The following is a 23,771-nucleotide window of genomic DNA, read 5'->3' on the forward strand; positions in this document are numbered from 1 at the left end:
TCTTATATCAAGATTGATATTAGATGTCAGATGATGATTATATTAATATTGGAGAGCTTCCTCTCCATTAACTTTCACAAAAGACAGATATTTTCTTGCAAACTTAATTTTAAAAGAAAAAAAATAGTAAACTAAGCATAGGGATAGTAAGATAAAAATGGGTTGAATGAATTAAGGTGATCAGACTTCAACGTTGCAGCTTTGGACAATCTGGAACTTCATGGCAGAACCCACAGCGATGGCGTGGTCAGGGTTCCTAAATTTAATAAACGCGGGACAGTTAACGTTCAAATGGTACCTCCCAGAAATCCAGGTGCCAACCTTCCACTTCACCTGCCCGTCTATTTTCACATTGAACAACACCGCCCCAACGTTCTGGTCCTGCTGCAAGGACAAGGCCGCGTCAGGGGCCACGGGGACGGCATCGCCACTAAGGAAAGGGGACCAAACGACGACGTCTCTGTGGCCTTGGTATGTGGAAGGGAGGAGAGTTGGAAGAGTGAGCTGCTGGCCACGGTATGCGCCATAGACATCCATGGTGACGTAATAAATGCCGATGCGGTCGTTGGGGTTGTGGGAAGAGATGGTGACCTGCATGCTGAGGGACAAGAGATTTGGGGAGGATGAGGCGTTGAGGCCGAAAACGGTGACGTCTTGGAGGATGAAATTGGGCTTTGTGGGGCGGAGGACGGCCCATACGATGAAGATGACAATGCCAAGGATGATGATTAAGGTCAGGACAACGATGCCGAGGCGGCGGAGGAATTGGTGGTAGTCCTCGTCGTGGTGGGCGCTTTCCTTGTCCTTGGCGCTCATATTGGTGAAATGGGAATAATAATAATGTGGAAGTAAAGCTGGTAAAAGAGAGGTATTTATACGAAGAGAAGGGGCGTGTGAAGTAAAGTGGGAGCACAAGAGACGAAGAAAAGGGTATATTCAATATGCAGTTGGGGTTTGGGATTGGTGGATATGGAAGTATATGCTTGTTCGTGGGTCCAAAATGCGTTGCCTTATCTCCCAACAAAAGTTGCCTATATTCTAAATTATTCCATCACTACATACTAAGATCTAACTATTAGTGTTACAGCTCAAACACGTTTACTTTAACTCGTTACATATCGTCGTCAGCTTCACGGTTTTAAAATGTCACACTAGGGAGAGGTTCAAACGTTCCCTTTTCCAACCGACGTGGGATTTCAAAATCCACCTCCCTGGAGGATGGTGCCAGAGAGCCTTATAAGTAGTGGTTAGTTCTCCTCCCAAATGAACGTGGGATCTCAATTTTATTGATTTCAATTTAATCTTTTCCAAAAATAGGGTGTTACTAGATATTTGTATATAAATTTTATGAGAATGAGAAGAAGATATTGGAAGAACGAGCCGAATAAAGTAAAGTGGTACCAAAAAGATGACAACTCTTCACCGTCAAACAGATTCCAAATAAAGCAGAAAAAGGAGACGAAAACAATTTATGTACAAAAAAAAAAAAAGTATGAAAAGAATCTTAACGATCATATTATGTATTTATGTTGTTAACTCACGAAAATTAGAGAAAAATACATAGTAACTTTGTAATTATTTAAACAAATTTCTTTTCTAATATTCTTTTTCCCTTCTCTTGTCAACCTTTTATAATGTTATAAAAATAAAAAAATATGTTTTTTCTATGTAGAGTAGAGATTCAAACCTTTGACTTTTTGGTCGATTTAAAACATTTAGAATATTATTATAATATATAGGTTGTTTAAGAACCATTAGAAAAGATATCTACAATAATAATTTATATAATTATTTTTTAACAAAAAACATTCAATTTCAATCCCTAAACTTATCCAGTTTCAAGTTAAGCGTGAGCAAGCGTAGAGAAGTAAAGGCCTAACAAGAATGAGCAAGCAAGGACGCAATGAGAAGATGAGATGCATTGCCCTTCGTCAGTAGTTTTCGTCCACCCTTTGTGAGGTGGTGCTTGTGTGTTGGGTGTGCTACTAGAAATTAGGCTTGAAGCTCTCGCCTCACCAACGAGCCGACAATTGATGGCTGTTGATCACGACTACTACCAAAAAGCTCCAATGAAGATGAATATTTCACATGGAATGTACATCTTTCCCTTTACACTTTCACCTTCAACAACTTTGTACTAAATAAATTAAACTGAATGGAATAGTTTTGTTAAAACTTAAAAAAAATTTAATAAAAATTTAAATCTAATATCCTTTTTCTTTGAAATCCTGTGTTATATAATCTATTAAATGCACACGAGAACATGTTCTTAAATTTCTCTAGAGTAAAGATTGTAACACTTTTTACAAAGTAAAGTCACGTGAGAAAAGAATGTAAATGAATGTGCATTTATCAGCCTGGAAAACATCAAATAATCCAAAACCTCACATGGTTTTGAATTGAACTGTGAATAAATATAGGCATAAATCTTGTATGGTACAGAAAGTTGTCCATTTCCTGCTGAGAGAAGCATCCAGACATAGCATAACACTCATTCCAAGGCTTTCCTACTGTTATTGGCCAATAATAATATCACCCAAATAGCTTCCTATTATTAGCATTTAGAAGTTAACAACATCACATCACCATCGTTAAATCCTCTAACATGAATCATAGAAACTACTGATATGATGATCTATAAACCTGATCCAAAACTAGGCAGCAATGTAATGGATTATCATTTCATTCAATAAAGTCATGTCCCTGTCCCTGTCCCTGTCTCTATATTGCTTGGCACCAGTGGTAAACACCACCATCCCTATGTTCTAACTCAAACTCGTGGGCTGTTACTGTTAGAACAATCAATCTCACATCTGTAGCCAAACAAAGAAGGCATATAAACACTAAGCTATGGATGAAATTGTATGTTCAATTCAAGGAAGCAAGTTAATACGGGCATCCAGATTTGAGCTTCTTATTGCTACCAACTAATGGCACCAATATTAACCATTAAACCACACCACAAAGAATAGAATAGAATCGAGGAGACATGGGTGGGTCAGATTTCTAGATAGAATTGTCCACCTGGGGAAGTTTTGTTCAGAGAGCTAATAAACCCCTGTGTTCTCTCTTCTGTCCATGGCATAGAGACAGCATCACTAAACCTTGAATCTGGAAAACTCAACCATATTCTACTTGTTTAGAAGTTTGAAACTAACCAGGCATGATTTGAGGGCAACACATTCAAACCGAGGTGGGTGGCAAGAAATTTATGGGAAGAAATTACTACTAACTCTGAGTTTTGGCTTTTAGAACTGAAACCCAGGCCTATAAGCATACCCGACAAACCAACCAACGACCAACTTCATTGTAACAGCCATACCCTACCGCTAGCACTAGCAGATATTGTCTTATTTGGATTTTCCCTTTCGAGCTTCCCCTCAAGGTTTTTAAAATGTGTTTTTATAGGGAGAGGTTTCCACACCTTTATAAGGAATGTTTCATTCCCCTCTCCAACCGACAATCCCCCCCTAGAGGGCTAGCATCCTTGCTGGCACACCACCAAGAGCATGTCTTGCTCTGATACCATTTGTAACAACCCAAGTTCACCGCTAGCAAATATTGTCCACTTTGGCCCATTACGAATCGCCATCAGCCTCACAATTTTAATGCGTCTACTAGGGAGAGATTTCCGCACCCTTATATAAGGAATATTTTGTTATGTGGTCTAACATTCGTTTATTGAGCTTATCCACCCTCCCTCTTATCTACCACTTCTAGGCTGGCACCTACCAAGGCCTAACATTGGAGAACATTATTCAAACGAGAAAAACAATGAACATAAGAGAATTACTTTATCAGTAAGAAGCTTTCTCCACAGCAGCAACAAATAAGAGGTACTCACTGAGTCAATGAAGGCTTGTGCAAATGTATGACTAGAGAATGATACTAACTTAAAAGGATGAACCAAAGAATATTTCAAACTCCTAAAGTGAAACGAAGCGTTCAATCTTAGTAGAGAATTGCTCCAATCACTGTAAGTACCTCCGCACTAGTAAGATTTAACCCGCCACCAAAAGAAGCAACAAAATCAAGTCTTATGTAAGCACTCAAAACAGATTTAAAACCATTAGCACAAGTGAAAATCTTCAAAAAAGAATGTCTTACATCACTCTTTCTCTAAATTAGTGTCAAAGCCACCTATTTATGCAATGCACATACCCTTAGAATTTCAGGACAATGATTCTCAATATATTCGGATCATATTTCACATTTCCAAGGGAAGGGAGGTAAAATATCTATTGGACATGACCTTAACGTACAACCCTTTCAAGAATGCAAAAGCTCTACTATGGGAAAACCTCATCATGGCTTTCTTTTGGAATGTGTGGAAAGAAAGAAATCAAGGAATATTAGCAGAAAAGACACATGTCGTTTACCAAGCTATATCTTAGTGTACACTGTCGAATATTTTTACTTCCTATAGTTATACCTCCCTTGTTACAAATTGGAAGGGTCTTAACAAGCATGCACCTAATCACTTCAGAAATAATTAACTTGGGCGTTAACAATCATGGTATGCACTGAATTGCAATAAGCTAAATCGAATATCGTCTAGTGAAGAGACTAAAAATGTTGTTCATATCCTGTCTGCAGACACTAACAGATATTCTCCATTTTTTTACAGTTCCCTCAGTTCAGGATCCAAGATTGATACATCTCAATAAAAGAAGAAACCATTTTCCTTATTCCAAAAGGAGGAGATAAGATATCGACATCAGAATCAGATAGCAAAAATTGTATTATAAGCTATACACAACCTCCACTTAGAGACTACTGCTACTCACTCAGCCTAAAATCCATGTACATTTACGCCTACATGAATTCCTCATATGGGTTAAGTGGTATTAAATCAAGCACCGACTATAACAGCAGAAAATCACTCATATACCCACTCTGCAGGCCCTTGGTTCACCCATCAACTTACCGGAAGTGCTGCTGTTCGACGACGACAGGCCAACCGACAGGTCCTCGCACAGAACCCTAAGCAATCGTCTCCTGGTCCTCCACCAACCCGCTCGGAACCCTACACGAGCCGAGACCACCACATTGAATTGGACGGTCCCTCGTCGGCGGTCGTCGTTAATTTCATTCACAGACGAAGTTTCGATGTAGGCATTAAGAGCGGAGAGAGTGGCATTAACAGCCGTTTGAGTCCTCTTATCCTGGGTGAATGGAGGGACTCGAGTCTGGGAAAGGAACTCATTCTTGTAAAAGACGGTGGGTTCGACGATGTCGTAAGAGATGGTCATCTTCTTGTTGGGATTAAAGACGGAAAACCCGACAAACCATAAGGCGGAGAGGGACTGAGAGGCGGCGGAAAAATTGGTAACCTGAAATGAGTCGACGCGAAACTCAGGAAGTTGGGGACGGAGAACGAGCCAGATTATGAAAAGAATGATGGCGGTGATGATGAAGACGACGATGATTCCGGCAATAATAGCACGAAGAAATGAGAGGCGAGCATTCTGATGGGTAGAATCGTAGGGGTTGGCGTAGTGGGTGGGATAGGAATAAGGAGGAGCAGCGTAGGGATAGGCTTGGCCGTGAGGCTGAGAATTGGAGGGCGGCGGCCGGCCGTTGGGGTAAGCAGGATAGCCAGTGACGGGTCTAGAGGGATCGGCCATGGCGGATCCGATCTTTGTTTAGCAGAGAGAGTAAGAGAACTAAGAATTAAGAGGTTGAAGAAGATGATGATATAAGTATAGGGTTCCAACGATGTTTCCAGGAATTTTCTGCGCCAAATCTTACCAATTAAGAGAAGAATTTCCTGAATTTATATATAGATATTTATTTTTTCTAGGACAGTGAAAATAAAGTAGTGGCAGTTAAGCCAGTGTGAAATTAAAAAAAATAATAATAATAATAAATCTAAATCTAAATATTTAAATAAAACAATAATTTGAGATTGATTTGTAAACTGGGGCGAATTATTTGAATTTTGGAAAGTTTTTTTCCTTCAATTATGCCCTTACTTTCAGAAACATTTTTTTGGCTGCCATGACTTGAAAAGAATTTAACGTTTATTAATATGTATTGTCACTATGTACACCATGAGATGCAATAAAGAAGCTACAGAATAAGGCAAGAAACTAAAAAATTGATACCGGTCTACAATACAGGCAGCACTCCCATGTGCAGCAGCTTTACACCCAAATAATTAAGTTTCAAATCACAAAAGCCATACTGCACATTCACGATGAACTCCTGCCATTCTCTTCGATCATCATTCCTTTCAGACTCTTCGCCAGCCAGATCGCTGTCTCTCTTGGCGACACCTTGTCTTTCCCAAATGGTTTCAGGACAACTGCTAGTTCCTCCAATCTGTTGTATTGCAGCAACTCTGCTGATAATTCTAGCAGCCCTTCAAGCGCCTCAGCCCTCTGCCTAAAGGATTTGACATCCAGGATTTCTTTTGCAGGCACTTCCTCTTCAACCACAGGAGCGACCGGCTTTGTTTGCTCAGATGAATCGGAGTATGTTGTTGGCACTGTCGGAGGGTTTCCTCCGCTCGATTCTTTGATGCCCGAGTGATCGCAAGTATTCGACTTCAAACACATGGCATCGGAGCAACTGCTGGATTTGAGAGTTAAAGGTGTAGTGGTTCCATTCTTCAACTCTAGTTCATCCTTTACCACCGTAACCAACTTGCCCACATCAACATTCTGAACCCCCACCTCCAAGTTTTCTGTTACTGACTGCTCGCTTCCAACTCGAAAACTACTATGCCGTATAACGTGTATGACATCGTCAAAAGCTGCAGGAAGATGGTTACTGGCCAGCTTTTCGGCTGAGGGATTGTGCAATGTGGTTACTTTATCTGGCAGCAAACACTTGTGGGTTGATGAACTTGGAGTAGCTACCAAAGGTGTTGCAGTAGGTTCTGCAACGGATGATAGAAGTTCCCTTACTGTGAATTTGTCGTCCCCATGTGAAGAGATCGTTTTCGGCTCTGTTACCATATTAGGCCTATTGCTTGGAATGTTTATGGGGATATCGTCTTTAAAGACGAATCTTCCTTCAGATTTCAGTGGAAGATCAAGTTCCACACTCGGACTCTCTTTCTCAACTCCAGCTTCAAGGGAGCATTCTGTTGGTTTGTCATGAACTCCAAGGTTTCCTTTGTCCGTTAATAGGTTGTGTTCGGACATCTCGTACTGCAAAGAAGGTGAGCAGCTAGGTGGATGTGTTTCTTCAATTTCATCATGTTCAATACTTTGATGGTCAAAAACTGGGTCTACTACTCCAGCAAATGGTGTCGCTGCATCATCACAAATTTCAAATCCTTGAATCGACACCGAAGATGAAACGGAATTACTACTATCTGTTTGCATTCCTTTAGAACAATGTTCTGAAGAAGCGTGTTGCGTCTCTTTTGTTAACTCCATAGACATAACATGATCCTGGTGGCTACTGTGCACTTCAATAGAAGTCCTCCCCTCTGGAGATGTTTCCTTTTGATGGATCCTTTCCATGGAACTTACTGCATCTGGAACAGCTTGCCCAACTTGCCTCATCCTTGCCGGAAATGAAGGCCGTCTAAGCAAAGTAGGAGGGGTTCTTTGCCTCGACTTTGAAGAAAGTCCATCTTCTACTGGTTTCAACGGGCGACAGAGCGGAGGAGAATTATCGTGTCGTGGTTTAGTCTTTGGTGTGGGAACAACCACAGGTACCTATAACAAATATGAATAACTCATAAACCATAGAAAATAAACTCGGATAAATGAAGCTTGATTGTTGTTCTACCTGATGCTTTGGAGTAGCTACAACCTGGACTCTTCTTGAGGATTCAATATTTGCCTTTGTAGGCACAGTTATGTGTGTATCTGGATTAGATTTGAAACCAGGCTCTGCCACTGGAGGTTTGATGAATTTAGGCGGCACTTCAGCATGTGCTTTTTGGTTTGATGCAACTCCAGACTTTACACGGTTACCTCGAACTGGTGAGAAATTTTCCCTCGCTTTTCCTTCCTTTAAAGCTAACATTATATTTCGAATAGTCTTTGGCCGTCTTGATTCAGTATTAGATTGATGGTCTTCTTGGTTGGTTTTGGAATGCATCGGATCATTCACTTTGAGAGAGCACATATTATGAGTTTGCTCATCTTCACCAGGAAGGAGGGTCTCAGATCCATCATGATCATCAACAGACGCCATATCACTAACAGTGACTTTATCATCACAGTTTGATGCTGTGGCCGGAGTATTTTTATCACTCGAAAACAAACTATCTCTATCACTGTTTGAACTGTTACTATTTTGACTCTCTGCCATACTTCTCCGAGAATCACGTGCCGCCCTAGGCTTATCTGAAGGAAAATCTACAGAAGGACTAATGGAAGGACGATATTGTTCGACATATGGTTGCAAATACGGGTGCTTTAAAAGCTCAGAGGCCTGAACAATTGAGGAATGAAAATAGATAACATCAAATCCTGCTTGTAGAAAATTCTTAAAGTTGGTAAACTGTTAATATAGAGAAAGGCTAACATTTGGTCTATGCTCTGGATTTTTTCGTAGCATGCCCTTAATGAGTGTTTTCCTGCATGTAGAATAGAGTAAAGGTTTCAGCTTAGACTGCTCAAGAAATCAAGAAATCAAGAATAAGTCATCTTATTTTACGAAGTTAGCTTTTCAAGAATATTATCTTTCAATAAAAAAATATGAATGCTAAATAACAAATGAACCTTTCGAAACCTAAAACAGCACACCATATTCACTTGTTAATATAATTTGTTCATAATTCTGAAAATGAGAAACCAAGAAGGGAAATGATTAATGGAACAGGTTCCTCAAAAACTGAAGAAAGAAAACAAAAAGTACCCGGCTTACTTCCTCATCATATCAGTAAGATATTTCGATTTGCATTGTTTTCAAAATCAGATTTTCAGTTTGGTGAACTCGAAAAAATGATCTTCGATGGTCAAACTTTCGATCGATAATTGATTAAACTGTAATTTTAGACTTACAAGGACGGTGAATAGCAGGAGGGCAAGGGACCCATGGATGAACGATTGATTTTGCTAATGAGTCCTGCCATATCCTGAAAACGAGTATCCAATGTCGAATTAATTACTTATTAAGAAAAAGATTGATGTCGTTTAAGCATCAAGAGCACAAAATGAGACTTAAACGAAAAGAAAGAAAACAAGTCTAGATAATATTAAAAGAAAGCAACATTTGGATGATGCAGAAAAGGCAGGCAATCCAAATTTTCAAAACTAGCATTTGTGGAAATGCACATATTCTTACAAAAGCTTTAAAGGCGGGGCGATGCGCAGCCATCTCATACATACAACAACCTGGTGAAAAAAGAACCAACTTAGAGACCGAAAATTGAAGCCAAAAGTATTTGATTGTCGTTACAGAATGCTTACCAAGAGACCAAATGTCAGATTTGAAGCCATAAGGAATATCAGCTAGAAGTTCAGGACACATGTAATTTGGAGTTCCAACCACCTAACCACAAATAGCTTAGCCATTATCCGTTCCGTGAAGGAATTAAAAGCTGAATTATACTTTCTTTAAGCATTAAAAAAAAATAGCTTAGCCATCTCCCTATTATTTCAACTCGTATCTAACAAATCGAAACCTTGATCTTCAACAAATATATAAGCATAAAATTTATAAACAGATCTCCAAACAGAAATGCAGCATCAGCCAATTGCTAACTTAAGAAATAATACAACAAAATCCTCCCATTTCAGAAACTATGAATCAAAATACAAAGCAACTCAAGTATATGGGACGTACCGAAGAAGCCAAGTCGTCTGCTTTCAATGTCTTGGCAAGTCCAAAGTCCCCTACATTAAGGTCATGCAATAGTAAACAAAGTCACAAGAACAGTTCAAAATTTCATCCTAAATACCAATTAGGACTGAAGAAAGTTGTACTACCCACCAAGACGGACATCCTTATCCTTAGTGAGAAAGATGTTGGAACACTGCCAAGAAGGTTTAAATGAATCTTAAAGGTTAGAATTCGTACATGTATAATACGATTACAACATTTTCGAACAGTCAAACACATACTTTAAGGTCGCGATGTAGAACAAAGTTCGAATGCAGGTACTCAACCGCCAATAGAAGCTGTGTAAACCACTTGCAGAGTTTCTGTTCAACAGTAAAACACATATTTACTTTTTCATCATATTATCAAGAAATCAAAATGTGAAAAAGAAAGAACAAAAAAGAAGAGAGAATAAGAACAGACGAAATGAAAGCACCTCTTCAGGAAAGTGCATTCCATTTGACTTTTTCATCAGCTCTGCCCTGTTATAGAAGATAAATTATCAAATGAAATGATTTAAACTACAGTTTCTACTTCTTAATCATTGATCGGGCAAATCTTTAGAGAAAAATTGACTCACATATCTCCACCTTCACAGTATCCAGTGACAATACAAACATAGCAGCCCTGCATTTCAAGATCAAAAACTATCAACAAGAAAGCTTAGCACGGTGGAGTGAAGAAGGATTGAAGAAACGAATACTGACCTTCTCAACCCAAGCTTCTTTGAATTCAACTATATAAGGGTGTTGAACTCGGGCTATCAGCGCCATCTGCCATACACAGGGAATGGAAAGATGAACAGCAACTCTTTAACTTGTTCAAATTGGGGAAACGAAATGAGATTAGAAAAATGTTAATCAGACCTCTTGATGAGCAGATCTTCGACATCGCTCGGTCTGCCGAGCAAGCCTGATTTTCTTCAATACGTATCTGAAGATCCGAAAGGAACGAATCAGTCGGTGCGAAATCAAAACATCAATGGAAGAAAAAAGTGAAGAAGAAGAAGAAGAAGAAGAAGAAGAGAAGCGCACTTCTTCTTTTCGGATTTGTGATTGACGAGAATGGCGGCTCCAAAAGCCCCGCGGCCGATCTGCTCCATGATCTCGTACTGATCCATACGAGATTCCATCCTCTTCGATCTCCTCGATTTCGGCTAATTAATTACCACTTCCAACTAAATCCCAACACGAAATCAATCGAAACCCAAAATCCGTCAACAGAGTGGAAAACGTTCATTCGCCTACTCCCACTCCATCAACGAAATCCGAAACTGCTTCAAAAGGATGGAAGTGGAAAGTTCAGATCTCCAATGGCTCCACTGGAGGCTAAACCATTTAGTGAATGAAGACAACGGTGAAAGTTATGGCAAATGAAAAGGCAATCTCCAAAAAAGAGAAAAAATCATTCGGCGATTAAACATTCTGGGATCTTCCTTTCCCCGCCAAATGCAATTTCTGTATAATCAGTCCTCTTTTCCCCCGATCCACCTCCCATCACCGCCAAAAGTCGTAAATTTTTCATAGCCCCAAAAAAAGAAAAAAATTCAAGAAAAATACAGAATCCCTTCTTGTACTTTCGCTTCCGCTTGATATTTCAAGCAAGCCACGCCTATTTTCCTTCAATTTCTTTTTAAAAAATATATATATTTTATGGTGTAGCTCAGTCCCCACATGACATGAACGCTCCCTTCTCTCAGTAAATTAACTAAACAACTCCCAAAAAAAAAAAAAAAAAAAAAAAAAAAAAACGATGCCTAGTAAGAAATTCCGGTGTCGGGACGGTTAACTGGATAATGCATCTTCCTTCGCCGACACTACTTTATTAATTTTCTATCATCGTCAGTTATACCAAATATTAATGAGTGACAATGTTTAAGAACTTAATGTAATTTCACATAATTAAATTAATAATCTTGGAACATAAATTGTTCAGATGGTAATTAAGAACAAGGAGTTCGGATTGATTAATGAAAGAAATTGTGGTTTAGGGGTTAGTAGGGTGGAATAATAATTAATAGGAGGAGATGATATTATAATGGCAGTAATAAATTATTTTTAATATTAGTGAAGTAATAATATTAAAATAAGGGAGGGCAGGTTGGGGCGTTGGGGAAGCACGTGGCTACCAATGCATTGCCAACTTGCGGGGTGGACTGTTCCATATTTATGGTTATAATAAATTATTAGACTACCAATTGGGACCTCAATAATCGAATCTAAATCATTATATTTTAAAATAAATTAGTTTATTTTTTTTATTATTTAAAAAAAAAAAAAAAAAAAGTTAAAATATCCGTATATCTTATTACAATGTGTAGAAGCCGCAATGATACAACAAAAATCCACATGCGCTTTGCCGATAATTGTGCGCTGTCTAGTACATGCCCATGCTGGCGCCATGGCCCTGCCTCTCTAACATCCTCACATGCTCTTCTCCCCGTCTAGGCTCCACCCTTTTAATTTGAATGGCGCACCACCCGCCCCCCGCCCCCCCGCCCGCCTTTCAAGTACTCATCACTGTCCATGTCATGGTCAGCATGTTAGAATGGGGGCGGAACTGAAGTTGCAGACTTGCTGTGCAGATTTGGCCCGATACTCTAACACGTGGAGGCCCACAATTGGTGCCCTGCCACCTGGATGTGCACATGGCTTATCATTATTATTATTATTATTATTATTAATCCCCCTATCTAAGTTTTCTGCTCCCCCTCCCCGAAATTGTATAACTCATTGCACAGCTGGTCTAAATTTGCTTCCTTTAATTATTAATATATTATTACCTCCGGGTCTCGACGACTATCATTAGCATTACGTAGGTTGATTGAGTTTAAGCGGTTACGAATCGTATCAGACAAATAAAGTGAAATTGTTAATTAAATTTATAGCTTTATTTGTATAGTTTAGTTGGATAATGAGCAGTGGAGTACAATACAAAAGAGGTGCAATAATAGTTGAATACGACAAATTATAAGCGCCAATATGGTAGGGTAAATAAAGGGCTTTGAAAGTGGGCCCATTCCACTTCATTTCCAACCAAGTCCAACATTTAGAGCCCAATTACCCGGTAGAACTAATTGGGCCTCTCCTACCTAAGTAAGCAACCATTTGGGCTTTATTGGGCCTATACTCGTGGGCTTCACTCACCCTGATTGCGGAAAGAAAACATCAAACATATGTTTGAGGCGGAAGACAATAATTAAAATTAAATTAAAAATTAACATTGTACATAAAATGGTCGGAGTGTTATGCCAAATGCTTTGTCGACACTTTTAGGAGCACATTAAGCTCTTCCTCAATTATTAAAAAAAACATGTTACAAGAGACCTAAAGTTGTTTAAATAATTAAATTAAGTTTTTTTTTTTTTTTTTCTGGCAGTGTCCATTCTTTTCGCTATCATAATTCAATTTCCAAATCCGATCCCCTAATTAATCAATACAATACAGGAGGTTCATGCATATGCTTTCTTTGTTTCAAATCATTTACCTACGTCAACCTATTTAGACTTATTCTTCGGTAATGAGTTCCATCTATTCATACTTTTAAGAATCATTATCATCTTTGGATAATATAAGTTACCCAAATCACATAAAATGAATTTAAATCCCTAATGTTTTAATTTTTCTTTTCAACTATTGTTGGTCTTCTCGATTTTAATCCCAAATTTCTCTCCTTTTTTTGTATTGTACCCAACTTGCTATATGTGTGTGTGGGGCTTTGAACATGAATTCACAAAATTTATGATATATATGCACGAAATGAAACATATTTAATTTAATTCCATTTTGATGGGGGACGGCTACAGTTATTTTTTGGAACATGATTTAAATCGATTTCATTTTCAAAGACTTTTTCAAATATCTTAAGTTTCTTAGACACATATGGTGGGACAAAATTTAACGGGGGGGGGGGGGGGGGGTACTTTTTGGGTTTAGGGTAATTTTAGTGTGGGAAGGAAAGCAAAAAACTTTATTAAAGTGAATTTGTATGCTTATGAGGAAGTCTAAAAGGCTGTAATTAAGGGGTTAAACTATCGTTTTCAGATAGCGACACGACTAATTAAAATTAAGGGTTTTGAGTGTAAGGATTAGGAACCTGATCTTGCCACGTGGACTAATAGTCTCTTGACGTGATGTTGGTGGGCCACTACACTTTCGGAAAAGTCTTGAAATTTATCTACAACCACACAAGTTTTATCGTATTTTACAAACCACCCCCCGGCCCAAAAGCAATTATTAAATTTCCCACTCCACATTGGCATTTTCCTTTTTTTTTTTTGTTTTTGAATTTTGACTCCATCCAGACTCCGGTGGGCCCCGCGGGTTCGTGCCCGGAGACCCGTTCGATTGGGGTGTGGGGGATCGGGCCCCGCACCTCCTGAGATAACCTCCTCAAACACGCCGAATCTTGGAGTGGGAACCACACCATGCGCGACCCTCGACGCGCGTAGGAGCCGACGGACAACCCTTGGGTGGGACCCACGCAAGGAGGGTTAAAAAAAAAAAATATATATATATATATATCTATATAAATCGAGATCCCACTGACACGTGTATAGTGCTTTCGTACATTGTGGGTCCCGCGATTCTCCAGCAAAACTCCAACGCGAATTCACAAAAGTCGTACGGATCCCCTTGCGTGAAAGAGCGTCACGTGAGCGTGTCTTGGGCCTACTTTTGCAGCAGCCCAATTAGGTCGCTTCATGTTTTTTTTTTTCTTTAAATTAATTATATATTACAAAATTAGCAGAATTCGCGAATGACGTGGCCGATTATTAACTACTCGTGGATAATAAATCTACTTTAAATTTAAAAATTAATATCTACTGTCACGTTTGGAAACCCTAAGATTAGGTGAATCATAATAATTAGAGTCAATAATTTATATTTTTGAGGATAATTATGCAATTTAATTTTCTTAATATTATCCAAATATTAACTATAATCTTTTATATTAAAACTTTTCAAATGATGCATCAATTTCTCCATTGACGTTTAGTGATAAATAAATAAGAAATAAATGTACGAAATTCACGCTTTTGAAAAGTTGTCGTTTTCTTTCAAATTTCAAAATGTTTTTATTTGGTCTTCCCTCCTTTAATCAAAAGTGAAGGAAATGGAGATGCACCCAACAAATATCTATCATTCTTATCCTCAACTTTCATTAAAAAAAAAAAAAGAAAAAAAAAAAGAAAGTAAAATTACTTCTTTAACCCGACTCAATATCTATTATTTTTAAATTGATATAACTAAAAATTTTAAAAACATTTAAAAAATAGAAGATGGGAAATTCAATTCCAATAATTGAAAACATAAAATGGTAAGTGGGAATTAATGATGCATAAATATGAGTTGCGCTTTAATTTATGTGATCAATAATTGAATGGTTTATTTACTCATAGTCAACAAATATTGGAGCCTTGAAGTACAAGGTATTTCTATAATTTCACACGAATTAAATATTAAATGTGAGGGTGCAAAGTAAGTTTCAAAAAATTATTAATTTCTTTTAATATGTGTATCAAGATTTAATATCCATAGTTGAGGTGGTTAGAAGTGGACATAACAACCTAAGTTCTCATACAAACAAAAATACATTAACTTAGCCACGTCAATACAATTCTCAATTGACAAACAAATGTGTACTTTGTACGAGAGTTCTAAAGAAGAAGTCGATCTCGATTAAGGGGATGTTAACTTAGTCATGCCAATAGAATCATCAAGTATATTTTTTGTTCGAAGTGAAATCTCGATTAACTAGACTCTGGCGGGGCGAGGGAGGGCTAGGAAAGGGAGGGGAGTGGAGTTTAGAGGGGAGGGCATATAATAAGCACTATGGAAAGGGAAAGGGAAAGGGAAAGGGAAAGGGAAAAAGTGGAAGTGGAGGGTGGGTTTAATAGAATGGGGGAAAGAACAAAGTAAGAGTATTTAAGTAGAAATTGGGCACCACTTTTTTGATTTTGATGCCAACTTTAAAGGATGAAAGTATTTAGCCTTCCCCCTCAACTCCATCACCACCATCCACCTACTTATTCTACTTACTCTAATGTCATATACCATATGGTTTAATATGGTTTTATGAGTTGACCTAATTACCAGAACTTTATCATATACGCTACATTTATTAACAACGACATTTTGTGAAAGCCTACGATGCTCGATGGCTCAACAAAACATAGCCTATGACAACTTTTGATGTAGCCGGCGTTCATTGTTTGATATTATAACCCTTTGGGGGAAAACTATAAGATATGGTGTAAGAAAAGTGTAATGGGTATTGGGTTAGCTAACTCAATTGAAGGAGTGAGTGATCTAAGTCCATTGTGGACCATTTTATGCATCATTGTCTCCTCCACTGTCTACCAGAAAAAAACAACCTATCTACTACTTAAATGGATAAAAAGAGGTAACCAAAATGTGGTCCTTGTATTTATATATACCCTACTTCTTCATCTACATTTTCCTTTTTGCATTTTCATTATTACTCTTTTTCCTCCGAATTGTCTTCCTATGTTAACCTACTGATATTTTTTGTATAAGTTCGAGACCGCCACTAGCAAATATTGTATGTTTTGGCCCGTTACGTATCGCTAACAGCCTCACAATTTTCAAACACGTATGCTAGGAAGAGATTTCCACGCCTTTATAAGAAATATTCCGTTCCCCACTCCAACAGATGTGGGATCTCACAATCTACCTCCCTTGGGGGCCAACATTTTTGTTGGCATACTGTTCGGTGTCTGGCTCTAATACCATTTGCAATAGCCCAAACCCACCGCTAGCAAATATTATTTTCCTTGGGCTTTCTTTTCTGGGTTTTCCTCGATGTTTTAAAATGCGTCGGTTAGAAAGAGGTTTTCATGCCCTTATAAGAAATACTTCGTTCTACTCCACAACCGACGTAGGATCTCACAAACTTCAAAATTTATAATTAAATCAATAAAATACTTTATCATTACTAAAATGAAAATAATTTGAAGTATCAAATAAGTTTAAATAGATAAAGGAATAATTTGTTGATTGAAAAAATGGCCTACTTTTTGGAGAAAGCCATGGTTGTGACATTTGACAATATGATATGTAAATATAAACTTGAAGAAGAGATAATCGTAGCATCTTTGAAGCAATTGGTCAGTCATTCGCAAAACCAAACCCTATACGGTAATATTATCAACATGCTGTGTTTGTAGTTTCGGAACAGCCGTCAGATCTTCCGACCATAATCACTGCCGTGAGTGACCAACTAGGAGATTAAAATATTATTAATTAAATCAGCTCACCGACAAGATAATTAAGTCCTTTTTAATTATTATTTTAATCTAATCCAATAGTATTATATTAATAATACATGATCCTTAAAGTTAATGCATACTTGTCATTCTTATATCATTTTTTTTTATAATAATGTTCGTATTATTAAACCAATTTACATGGGATTGGGTCATGTTACATTTTTTTTAATAATAAACTCAACTAATAATTAATATAAGCTTTATTTTTAACCAATGAAATTATAATAAATAATTAGTTGAAAGTTGAGATAAGCTCATAATAACAATCATTTAGCTTCAGCCACTCCACGCACAACCTAACAACTAACACATCAAAAGGCTAAAACTTTAATTTCATTTTGTGTGTATTGGGAAAGTAAACATTTTATAAGATCACCGCTTTGTTCTGTTGATCCAACATTAGTTACGGAAGAGAATGGAGCATTTCTTATAAAGATGAGTAAACATCTTTGTGAAGCTAACGGTGACACGTAACGGGCCAAAACAGATAGTGGTGAGCTTGAGTTGTTACAAATGGTATCAGAGTAAGATAAAACATGGTAGTGTATCAACAAGGATGCTAGCTTTCGGTGGATTGTGAGATCTCACATCGGTTAGAAAGGAGAACGAAATATATATCGTGAACAACGTCTTCGTGTTTTAATAATAATATTAAAAACAACCACTTTTTTTTCCCTGAATTTGAAGAAAGGGGTCAATTAATAAATAGGCCTAATCTAGGTTATCCTTTTAAACACCTTTGTTTCAGTTGGATTTGTTTCCAACCATAAAAAATGGCCTTTAAGAAAAGGCATATCCATTAAAGATTCTTGGTCTAGCAAAAGCCAAAATCTTGTTTTGGCCATGTCAAGTATCTCAATCATGGATATTATTATTGAAATTAATTCATAAACTTAGCGTTTAAACGCCTTATAATCACCAACATACTTATGCAGATGAACGAACATATCACATCAGTGAGTGAGTAACTCTTTTGGATCAAAATGAAGAAAATAGAAGGACATATGGTACACTAAAATCCCAAAAGGCCGACGAAAATTTACATTAAGATAGTAAAAGGCAGCAGCTTTTCAAATTATAAGCAAAAGGGTGATGAGTTAAAATGAAGGGGTTGGCTGACACATAACAGCCTTTCATGTTAACCTATGCTTTACTTACTGTTGACCAATAGTCTCTGTCGGATCCAAAAGTCTTCTAACGTTGACTGACATGTAATTGAAAGATAGATACTATAAGAAACGAAACATTATTTGTAAAGGAGTACGTAACGGATTAAAGTGGATAACATTAACACAGAAATTGGGTGAGGAGGGGTTAGATTATTTGATGTGGAGAGTACAATTATGGGAACCCCATGGCCTATTTGAGGTAAAAAACAGTATGTTTTTTGTTTGGTGTCGTTTATATAATGGGAAAAGGTAGGTAGGTAGCGAGCATAGGGGTTTTAATATGCATGTCTATGTTGTTTAGGCTTATAATATACACAAAAGCTTTGGTTTTTAATATTGAGATGCAAAGATTAACAATAATAATAATAATGATAATGTAATTAATGTGTAGGTACAATGGTGGTTGGCACGAGAATTAGAGCAAGGAAAGGGTGTGGGCGCCTGTTTCCAGTGGTTCATCACAGGGCCACCTCTTGGCATCTGTCCAACCACACAATAAAAAAATAAAGCCAAGAGGACCTCTTTCCTTTTTATCTCCATGATTTGGCCTTAGTGGAAATTGACATTTCCTCGTCTCTCTCTCTCTCTCTCTCTCTCTCTCTCTCTCTCTCTGAGTATCCAATTTCTTTATACTTTTACATCAAATCAATGGAGGTCAAGTCACCTGGAGAATTCTCTCTATATATCATCAACAACAGAGCTAAGAACATATTCATAATCTAAGTTAAATTATATACTTAAAAACTGTGGATAATTATGATTAATTTTGTTAATCAGATACCACAATCACTGCTTTATGGTGGTGTGTGGGGCTTCTTCTCAAAATAGCCCATAGCCCATGTACGTGGAAGTGAGACTGACCCAGTACGTAAAAGGCTAATACAAACAATATCTAACGAGAACCCAGTACGCAGCAAGTTAAAATGGACAATATTTGATAGTGGTGGGCTTTAAAGGAAGATATTTAGAGAGAAGAATGAGAGTAAATGGTGGGTTTGTGTTGGTTATCCCTGAATTTCCCCTTCAATCAATCTTTCTCTCTCTACTTTGTGTGTGTATATATAATGAGATAACATTAGGCTCCATATTCTTCTTCTTCTTTCTTTCTTGTTCTGGCTTTTAGAAGAATAATACATCTGTTTCTTCTTCTTGTAATCAAATTCCGCTTTATTCTAATTCATGGGTGTTAAAAGGAAGATGTTTTGGGGTATAATTCTTGTTTTTTTGTTTTAATTTTCGTTTTACAGGACTCATCTATGCAACCCAATTGAGAAGAACCAAAAGGGTTTTTTTTTTTTTTGTTTTTTCACTTGTGTACGGCGGAACTGACAAATTCTCTGTAAACGCCGCCGACACCGCTGCCGCCGCCGCCGCTTTTGATTACGATGGCGACGTACTATCACGGTGGTTCAGAAATCCAAGCCAATTCTGACGGAACTCACACTCTTTACCTTATGAACCCAAACTACGTACCTTACTCTGACACCCACTCTCAAACGCCACCCAATATGCTCTTTCTCAACCCTTCTGGACACGCGCTTAACCCTTCCACTCTCCCACACGCGCCGCCTTCTAACAACCACTTCGTCGGAATTCCACTCTCCACCACCGACGCTCCACGTTCATCCTACGCTTCTCAATCCCATCACGAAATCTCAGCCCTTCATCCTATGCCATCTCAGCGTCTCCACTACAATCTATGGGCTCCTATGGATCAACAAACCCACCACGGAATCTCCACCGTGTCGCCCACCACCGACTCTACCGATTTGTGCTTCCGCCGTCCGACGACACAACAGGGTTTGTCCTTGAGCCTCTCTTCCCAACAGTCGCTTTACCGGACGCTATCAGCGGAACAGGAGATTCAAGGAGGCGGCGGCGCTCCGGCAATCTCGCCGACGAGTGGGGATGATATTCGGGTGTCGGGAAATTCGCCGACGTCGGTGTCGGTGGTGTCAAGTGGAATTACGGGGGTTCAAAGTGTGATATTGGGATCCAAATACTTGAAAGCGGCACAAGAACTTTTGGATGAAGTGGTTAATGTTGGGAAAGGAAATTATAAAACCGACAAAGGGGATGGGACAAAGGACAAGATGAAGATGAAGAAAGAATCAACGGCTGCGATTGGCGGAGAGCCCTCCGGCGGTGGTGAAACCACTTCCAAGCCCGCCGCCGAGCTTAGCACTGCTCAAAGACAGGACCTTCAGATGAAGAAAGCTAAGCTTATTGGAATGCTTGATGAGGTACCCATCAAACCATTTTCTTTCTATTCAAAATTTATATGCATGCATCATACCATATCATATCATATCATATTATATCGAGATATTCATGTCACACCTTCTACTCAATCAAATTTGATGGGGTTTGATATTATTTTACCAAATTCAAGAAACTCTAGGTTTCAGACTCGATTATAATTAAAATTAATTGCATAGAAAGTAAAATAATAAACAGTTTTAGAACGTGTGGTTGTCTCATTGAATAATCTTTCACTGTTTATCTGATTTTTGGGTACCATAATAAAACCCTTTAAAAGTTACAAAAAAATGGGTTAGGAATTGAAATTATGGGTGTGATTAATCTGAAATTGGTTGAATTAGGTGGAGCAAAAGTACAGACAGTACCACCAGCAAATGCAAGCAGTGGTGAATTGCTTCGAGCAGGCGGCAGGGTTGGGGTCAGCCAAGTCCTACGCCTCCCTCGCGCTCGAAACCATTTCAAAGCAATTCCGGTGCTTAAAAGACGCAATATGTGCACAAATTAAAGCCACAGGCAAAAGCTTGGGCGAAGAGGATTGGTTGGGTGCCAAAATTGAAGGGTCAAGATTGAGATACGTGGACCATCATCTACGCCAACAAAGAGCTTTACAACAATTGGGTATGATTCAACACAACACTTGGAGACCCCAAAGAGGCTTGCCCGAACGGGCTGTTTCTGTTCTTCGTGCTTGGCTCTTCGAGCATTTCCTTCACCCGTAAGTCATTCTTCGTCTCAACATTTAACCATTCTTTAGAAGTCCAAAGCAAAGTTATGAGAGCTTGTATTCAAAGTTATCAACCTCGTAACATTGTAGAGATTCGTGATTCATAACATCCAAAAATTAACCGTTTTTTTCATGATTACTTAGGTATCCAAAGGATTCAGACAAGATTATCCTCGCAAAACAAACCGGACTAACAAGGAGCCAAGTATGAATGTCCATTACGTTGGAGAATGTTTTAACATCATTTTTTGAAAGGAATCTTATAATAATTAATGGCTGCAGGTATCTAATTGGTTCATAAATGCAAGAGTTCGTCTATGGAAGCCAATGGTTGAGGAAATGTACTTGGAGGAAATCAAGGAACAAGAACAAAACGGGGATTCCCACGACATGCTTAGAACCAACAAAAACGAACCCAACAAGCAACATGGCGGCGGAGGCGGCGGCGGCGGCGGAGGAGGAGGAGATCAGATTAATAACAACAATATTAAGGATGATCATGCACAGTCCAAGACAGAAAATTTGATGAACAATCAAAACAATATCCATGCAAGTCCCAAGAAACAAAGAACAACGACCGTCGCAAACAACAACCTGGAAACCCCATCCACAAAAACCATGCTTTTAAGGGATATCGACACAACCAAACACCTTCTTCAAACCACGGCAGAGATGAACATGAATCATCATCATTATCATGGGGGAGGGGGAGGATTTGGTGCATACCCAGTTGGTGAAATTGGAACAAGGTTCAATTCCGAGCTCCTCACACCAAGATTCCATGGAAATGGCGTCTCTCTTACTCTTGGCCTTCCACATTCGGACACCCAACACAATTACCACTTGGGGAGAAGGCTTGATATCACCAATGGAGGAGGGCCCGATTTCTCCGACATCAACCCCGCTCCACCCCCGCCCCCGCCGCCTCATTCTGCCTCGACCGCCTACGACCATGTCGAAATGCAAACCACGAAAAGGTTCGCCGCCCAATTATTGCCTGATTTTGTGGCTTGACGACAATGCAGCTGATGGATTGAATGAATGAATGAGAGTGGAAATATAAAATCATACTTGTCAGTATAGGACCATATAATTTATATGTGTATGTATTATTTATATACTTCATCCCGAACTTAATTTGTATTATATATAAATTTTCACACACATTTCCACCAATAATTAAGTAGATTTGAAGAACAAATATTAGTGTGGAAAACCATTTACTTCATTGTTTTTACTGCTTCGTTTCTTTTAAGGAAAGGGATCGACAAAAACCAAGAGGATGAAACCAACTCATATCATCATATTATCACATCATTAACAAGTGTTTTAATTTCATCTAATGGGTCTTAACTACTCATGTAAACCCTAATCAATGCAAGGTACGAAAAATAATATATATATATATATATATATATATATATATATATATATATATATATATAATACGTCATGTATATGATTTTGATGTCATATTTAGAGGCCGTCTACGTATTGACATAATTGAAGAAACATTTTGGTAAGACAATGAGTCATTTATATTTATAGATGGTTTGATATGAACGGCATACCACCGGGGTGGGGGTGAGTGGGTCATCCTTCATTCACATTTTTTTAAATTTTTAAATTTTTAATTTTTAATTTTTTTTTTATTTTTAATTTTTATTTATTTATTTTTTTTTTTTTTTACATTTTAGAAAATATGAAAAAAGGAAATAAAGAGAATGATAATGAAAAGGAGTTTGTCGGGTTTGTTAATAAAAGGAAGATGGAGTAGGAGTTGTTGAGAATTGTTGGGAGGAATCCCGAGTTAGCTAACTACGAGAATATTATGAATTTATAAGCAAATGAATATTATCTCAGTTGTTACGAGATCTTTTAAGAAAATCAAAAGCAAAATCATGATAGACTATTGTAACAGCTTAAGCTCACCACTAGTAAATATTGTCGTAGTGTCGTTCGTCAACCTCATAGTTTAAAACGTATTTACGAGGTATAGGTTTTCACACTCTAATAATGTTTCATTCTTCTCTTCAACTGATATGAGTTCTCACTTACACTCAGAATGCATAATATCATACAATTGTGAAAGTTCGTGATTCCTAACAGATATTAGATCATGGGAAAGCCGACATAGAGTACTAATAGTAGGGGGTGATTAAAGGGATAATAATGTAATTATGGAATGATAATACGTTGAAACCAACTTAATAATAGAAAGGAAAAGAGATTAGAAGAGAGAGGGTTGAATTTGGTGAGGGTGACAGCTTCTTCGCATTGAATATTGTGGGCTTCCTTTGTTCCTTTGCCTTCTTTCTCAAATACATCCTCACATGGAGGAGGCTCACCTCCTTTCCTTTCTTCATAACATCACTCCTAACTTTAAACCCACTTATCGAACTAACCACTCAAGTCCATTGCTAATCGATATTATCTAGTTTGGCTTGTTACATATCATTATTAGTTTCACGAGTTTAAAACAGATCTACTAGAAAGAGATTTTCACATCTTTATAAAGAATGTTTCGTTCATAATC

At 38.0% G+C, this 23,771-nt stretch overlaps 4 protein-coding genes across 4 annotated transcripts; 1 reads left to right on the forward strand and 3 right to left on the reverse strand.

Moving 5' to 3' along the window:
- Window positions 1-23: 23 nt before the first annotated feature.
- Window positions 24-846, reverse strand: LOC111777598 (NDR1/HIN1-like protein 1). Its single transcript, XM_023657265.2, has one exon. The coding sequence runs from the start codon at window positions 814-816 to the stop codon at window positions 181-183; it is 636 nt and encodes a 211-aa protein (XP_023513033.1). The 5' UTR covers window positions 817-846; the 3' UTR covers window positions 24-180.
- A 3,712-nt stretch (window positions 847-4,558) lies between these two features.
- LOC111777006 (uncharacterized protein At1g08160) lies at window positions 4,559-5,758 on the reverse strand. Its single transcript, XM_023656443.2, has one exon. The coding sequence runs from the start codon at window positions 5,625-5,627 to the stop codon at window positions 4,884-4,886; it is 744 nt and encodes a 247-aa protein (XP_023512211.1). The 5' UTR covers window positions 5,628-5,758; the 3' UTR covers window positions 4,559-4,883.
- A 247-nt stretch (window positions 5,759-6,005) lies between these two features.
- Window positions 6,006-11,404, reverse strand: LOC111777005 (serine/threonine-protein kinase Nek5). The gene is made up of 14 exons (XM_023656441.2): window positions 10,824-11,404; window positions 10,656-10,722; window positions 10,497-10,562; window positions 10,370-10,416; window positions 10,226-10,271; window positions 10,032-10,112; window positions 9,901-9,943; window positions 9,754-9,803; window positions 9,378-9,459; window positions 9,253-9,302; window positions 8,970-9,043; window positions 8,491-8,542; window positions 7,747-8,397; window positions 6,006-7,673 (listed from the first exon to the last, which is right to left on the reverse strand). Exons 1-14 carry the CDS (start codon window positions 10,919-10,921, stop codon window positions 6,195-6,197), a joined length of 2,886 nt encoding a protein of 961 aa, XP_023512209.2. The 5' UTR covers window positions 10,922-11,404; the 3' UTR covers window positions 6,006-6,194.
- A 7,844-nt stretch (window positions 11,405-19,248) lies between these two features.
- On the forward strand, window positions 19,249-22,436 carry LOC111777424 (BEL1-like homeodomain protein 1). Its single transcript, XM_023657015.2, has 4 exons — window positions 19,249-20,492; window positions 20,853-21,226; window positions 21,380-21,440; window positions 21,518-22,436. The coding sequence occupies exons 1-4, from the start codon at window positions 19,635-19,637 to the stop codon at window positions 22,247-22,249; spliced, it is 2,025 nt and encodes a 674-aa protein (XP_023512783.2). The 5' UTR covers window positions 19,249-19,634; the 3' UTR covers window positions 22,250-22,436.
- Window positions 22,437-23,771: the final 1,335 nt, after the last annotated feature.

Source organism: Cucurbita pepo, chromosome 16 (assembly GCF_057944985.1).
Source record: "Cucurbita pepo subsp. pepo isolate OVF chromosome 16, ASM5794498v1, whole genome shotgun sequence".
In the NCBI taxonomy this organism is placed as follows: domain Eukaryota; kingdom Viridiplantae; phylum Streptophyta; class Magnoliopsida; order Cucurbitales; family Cucurbitaceae; genus Cucurbita; species Cucurbita pepo.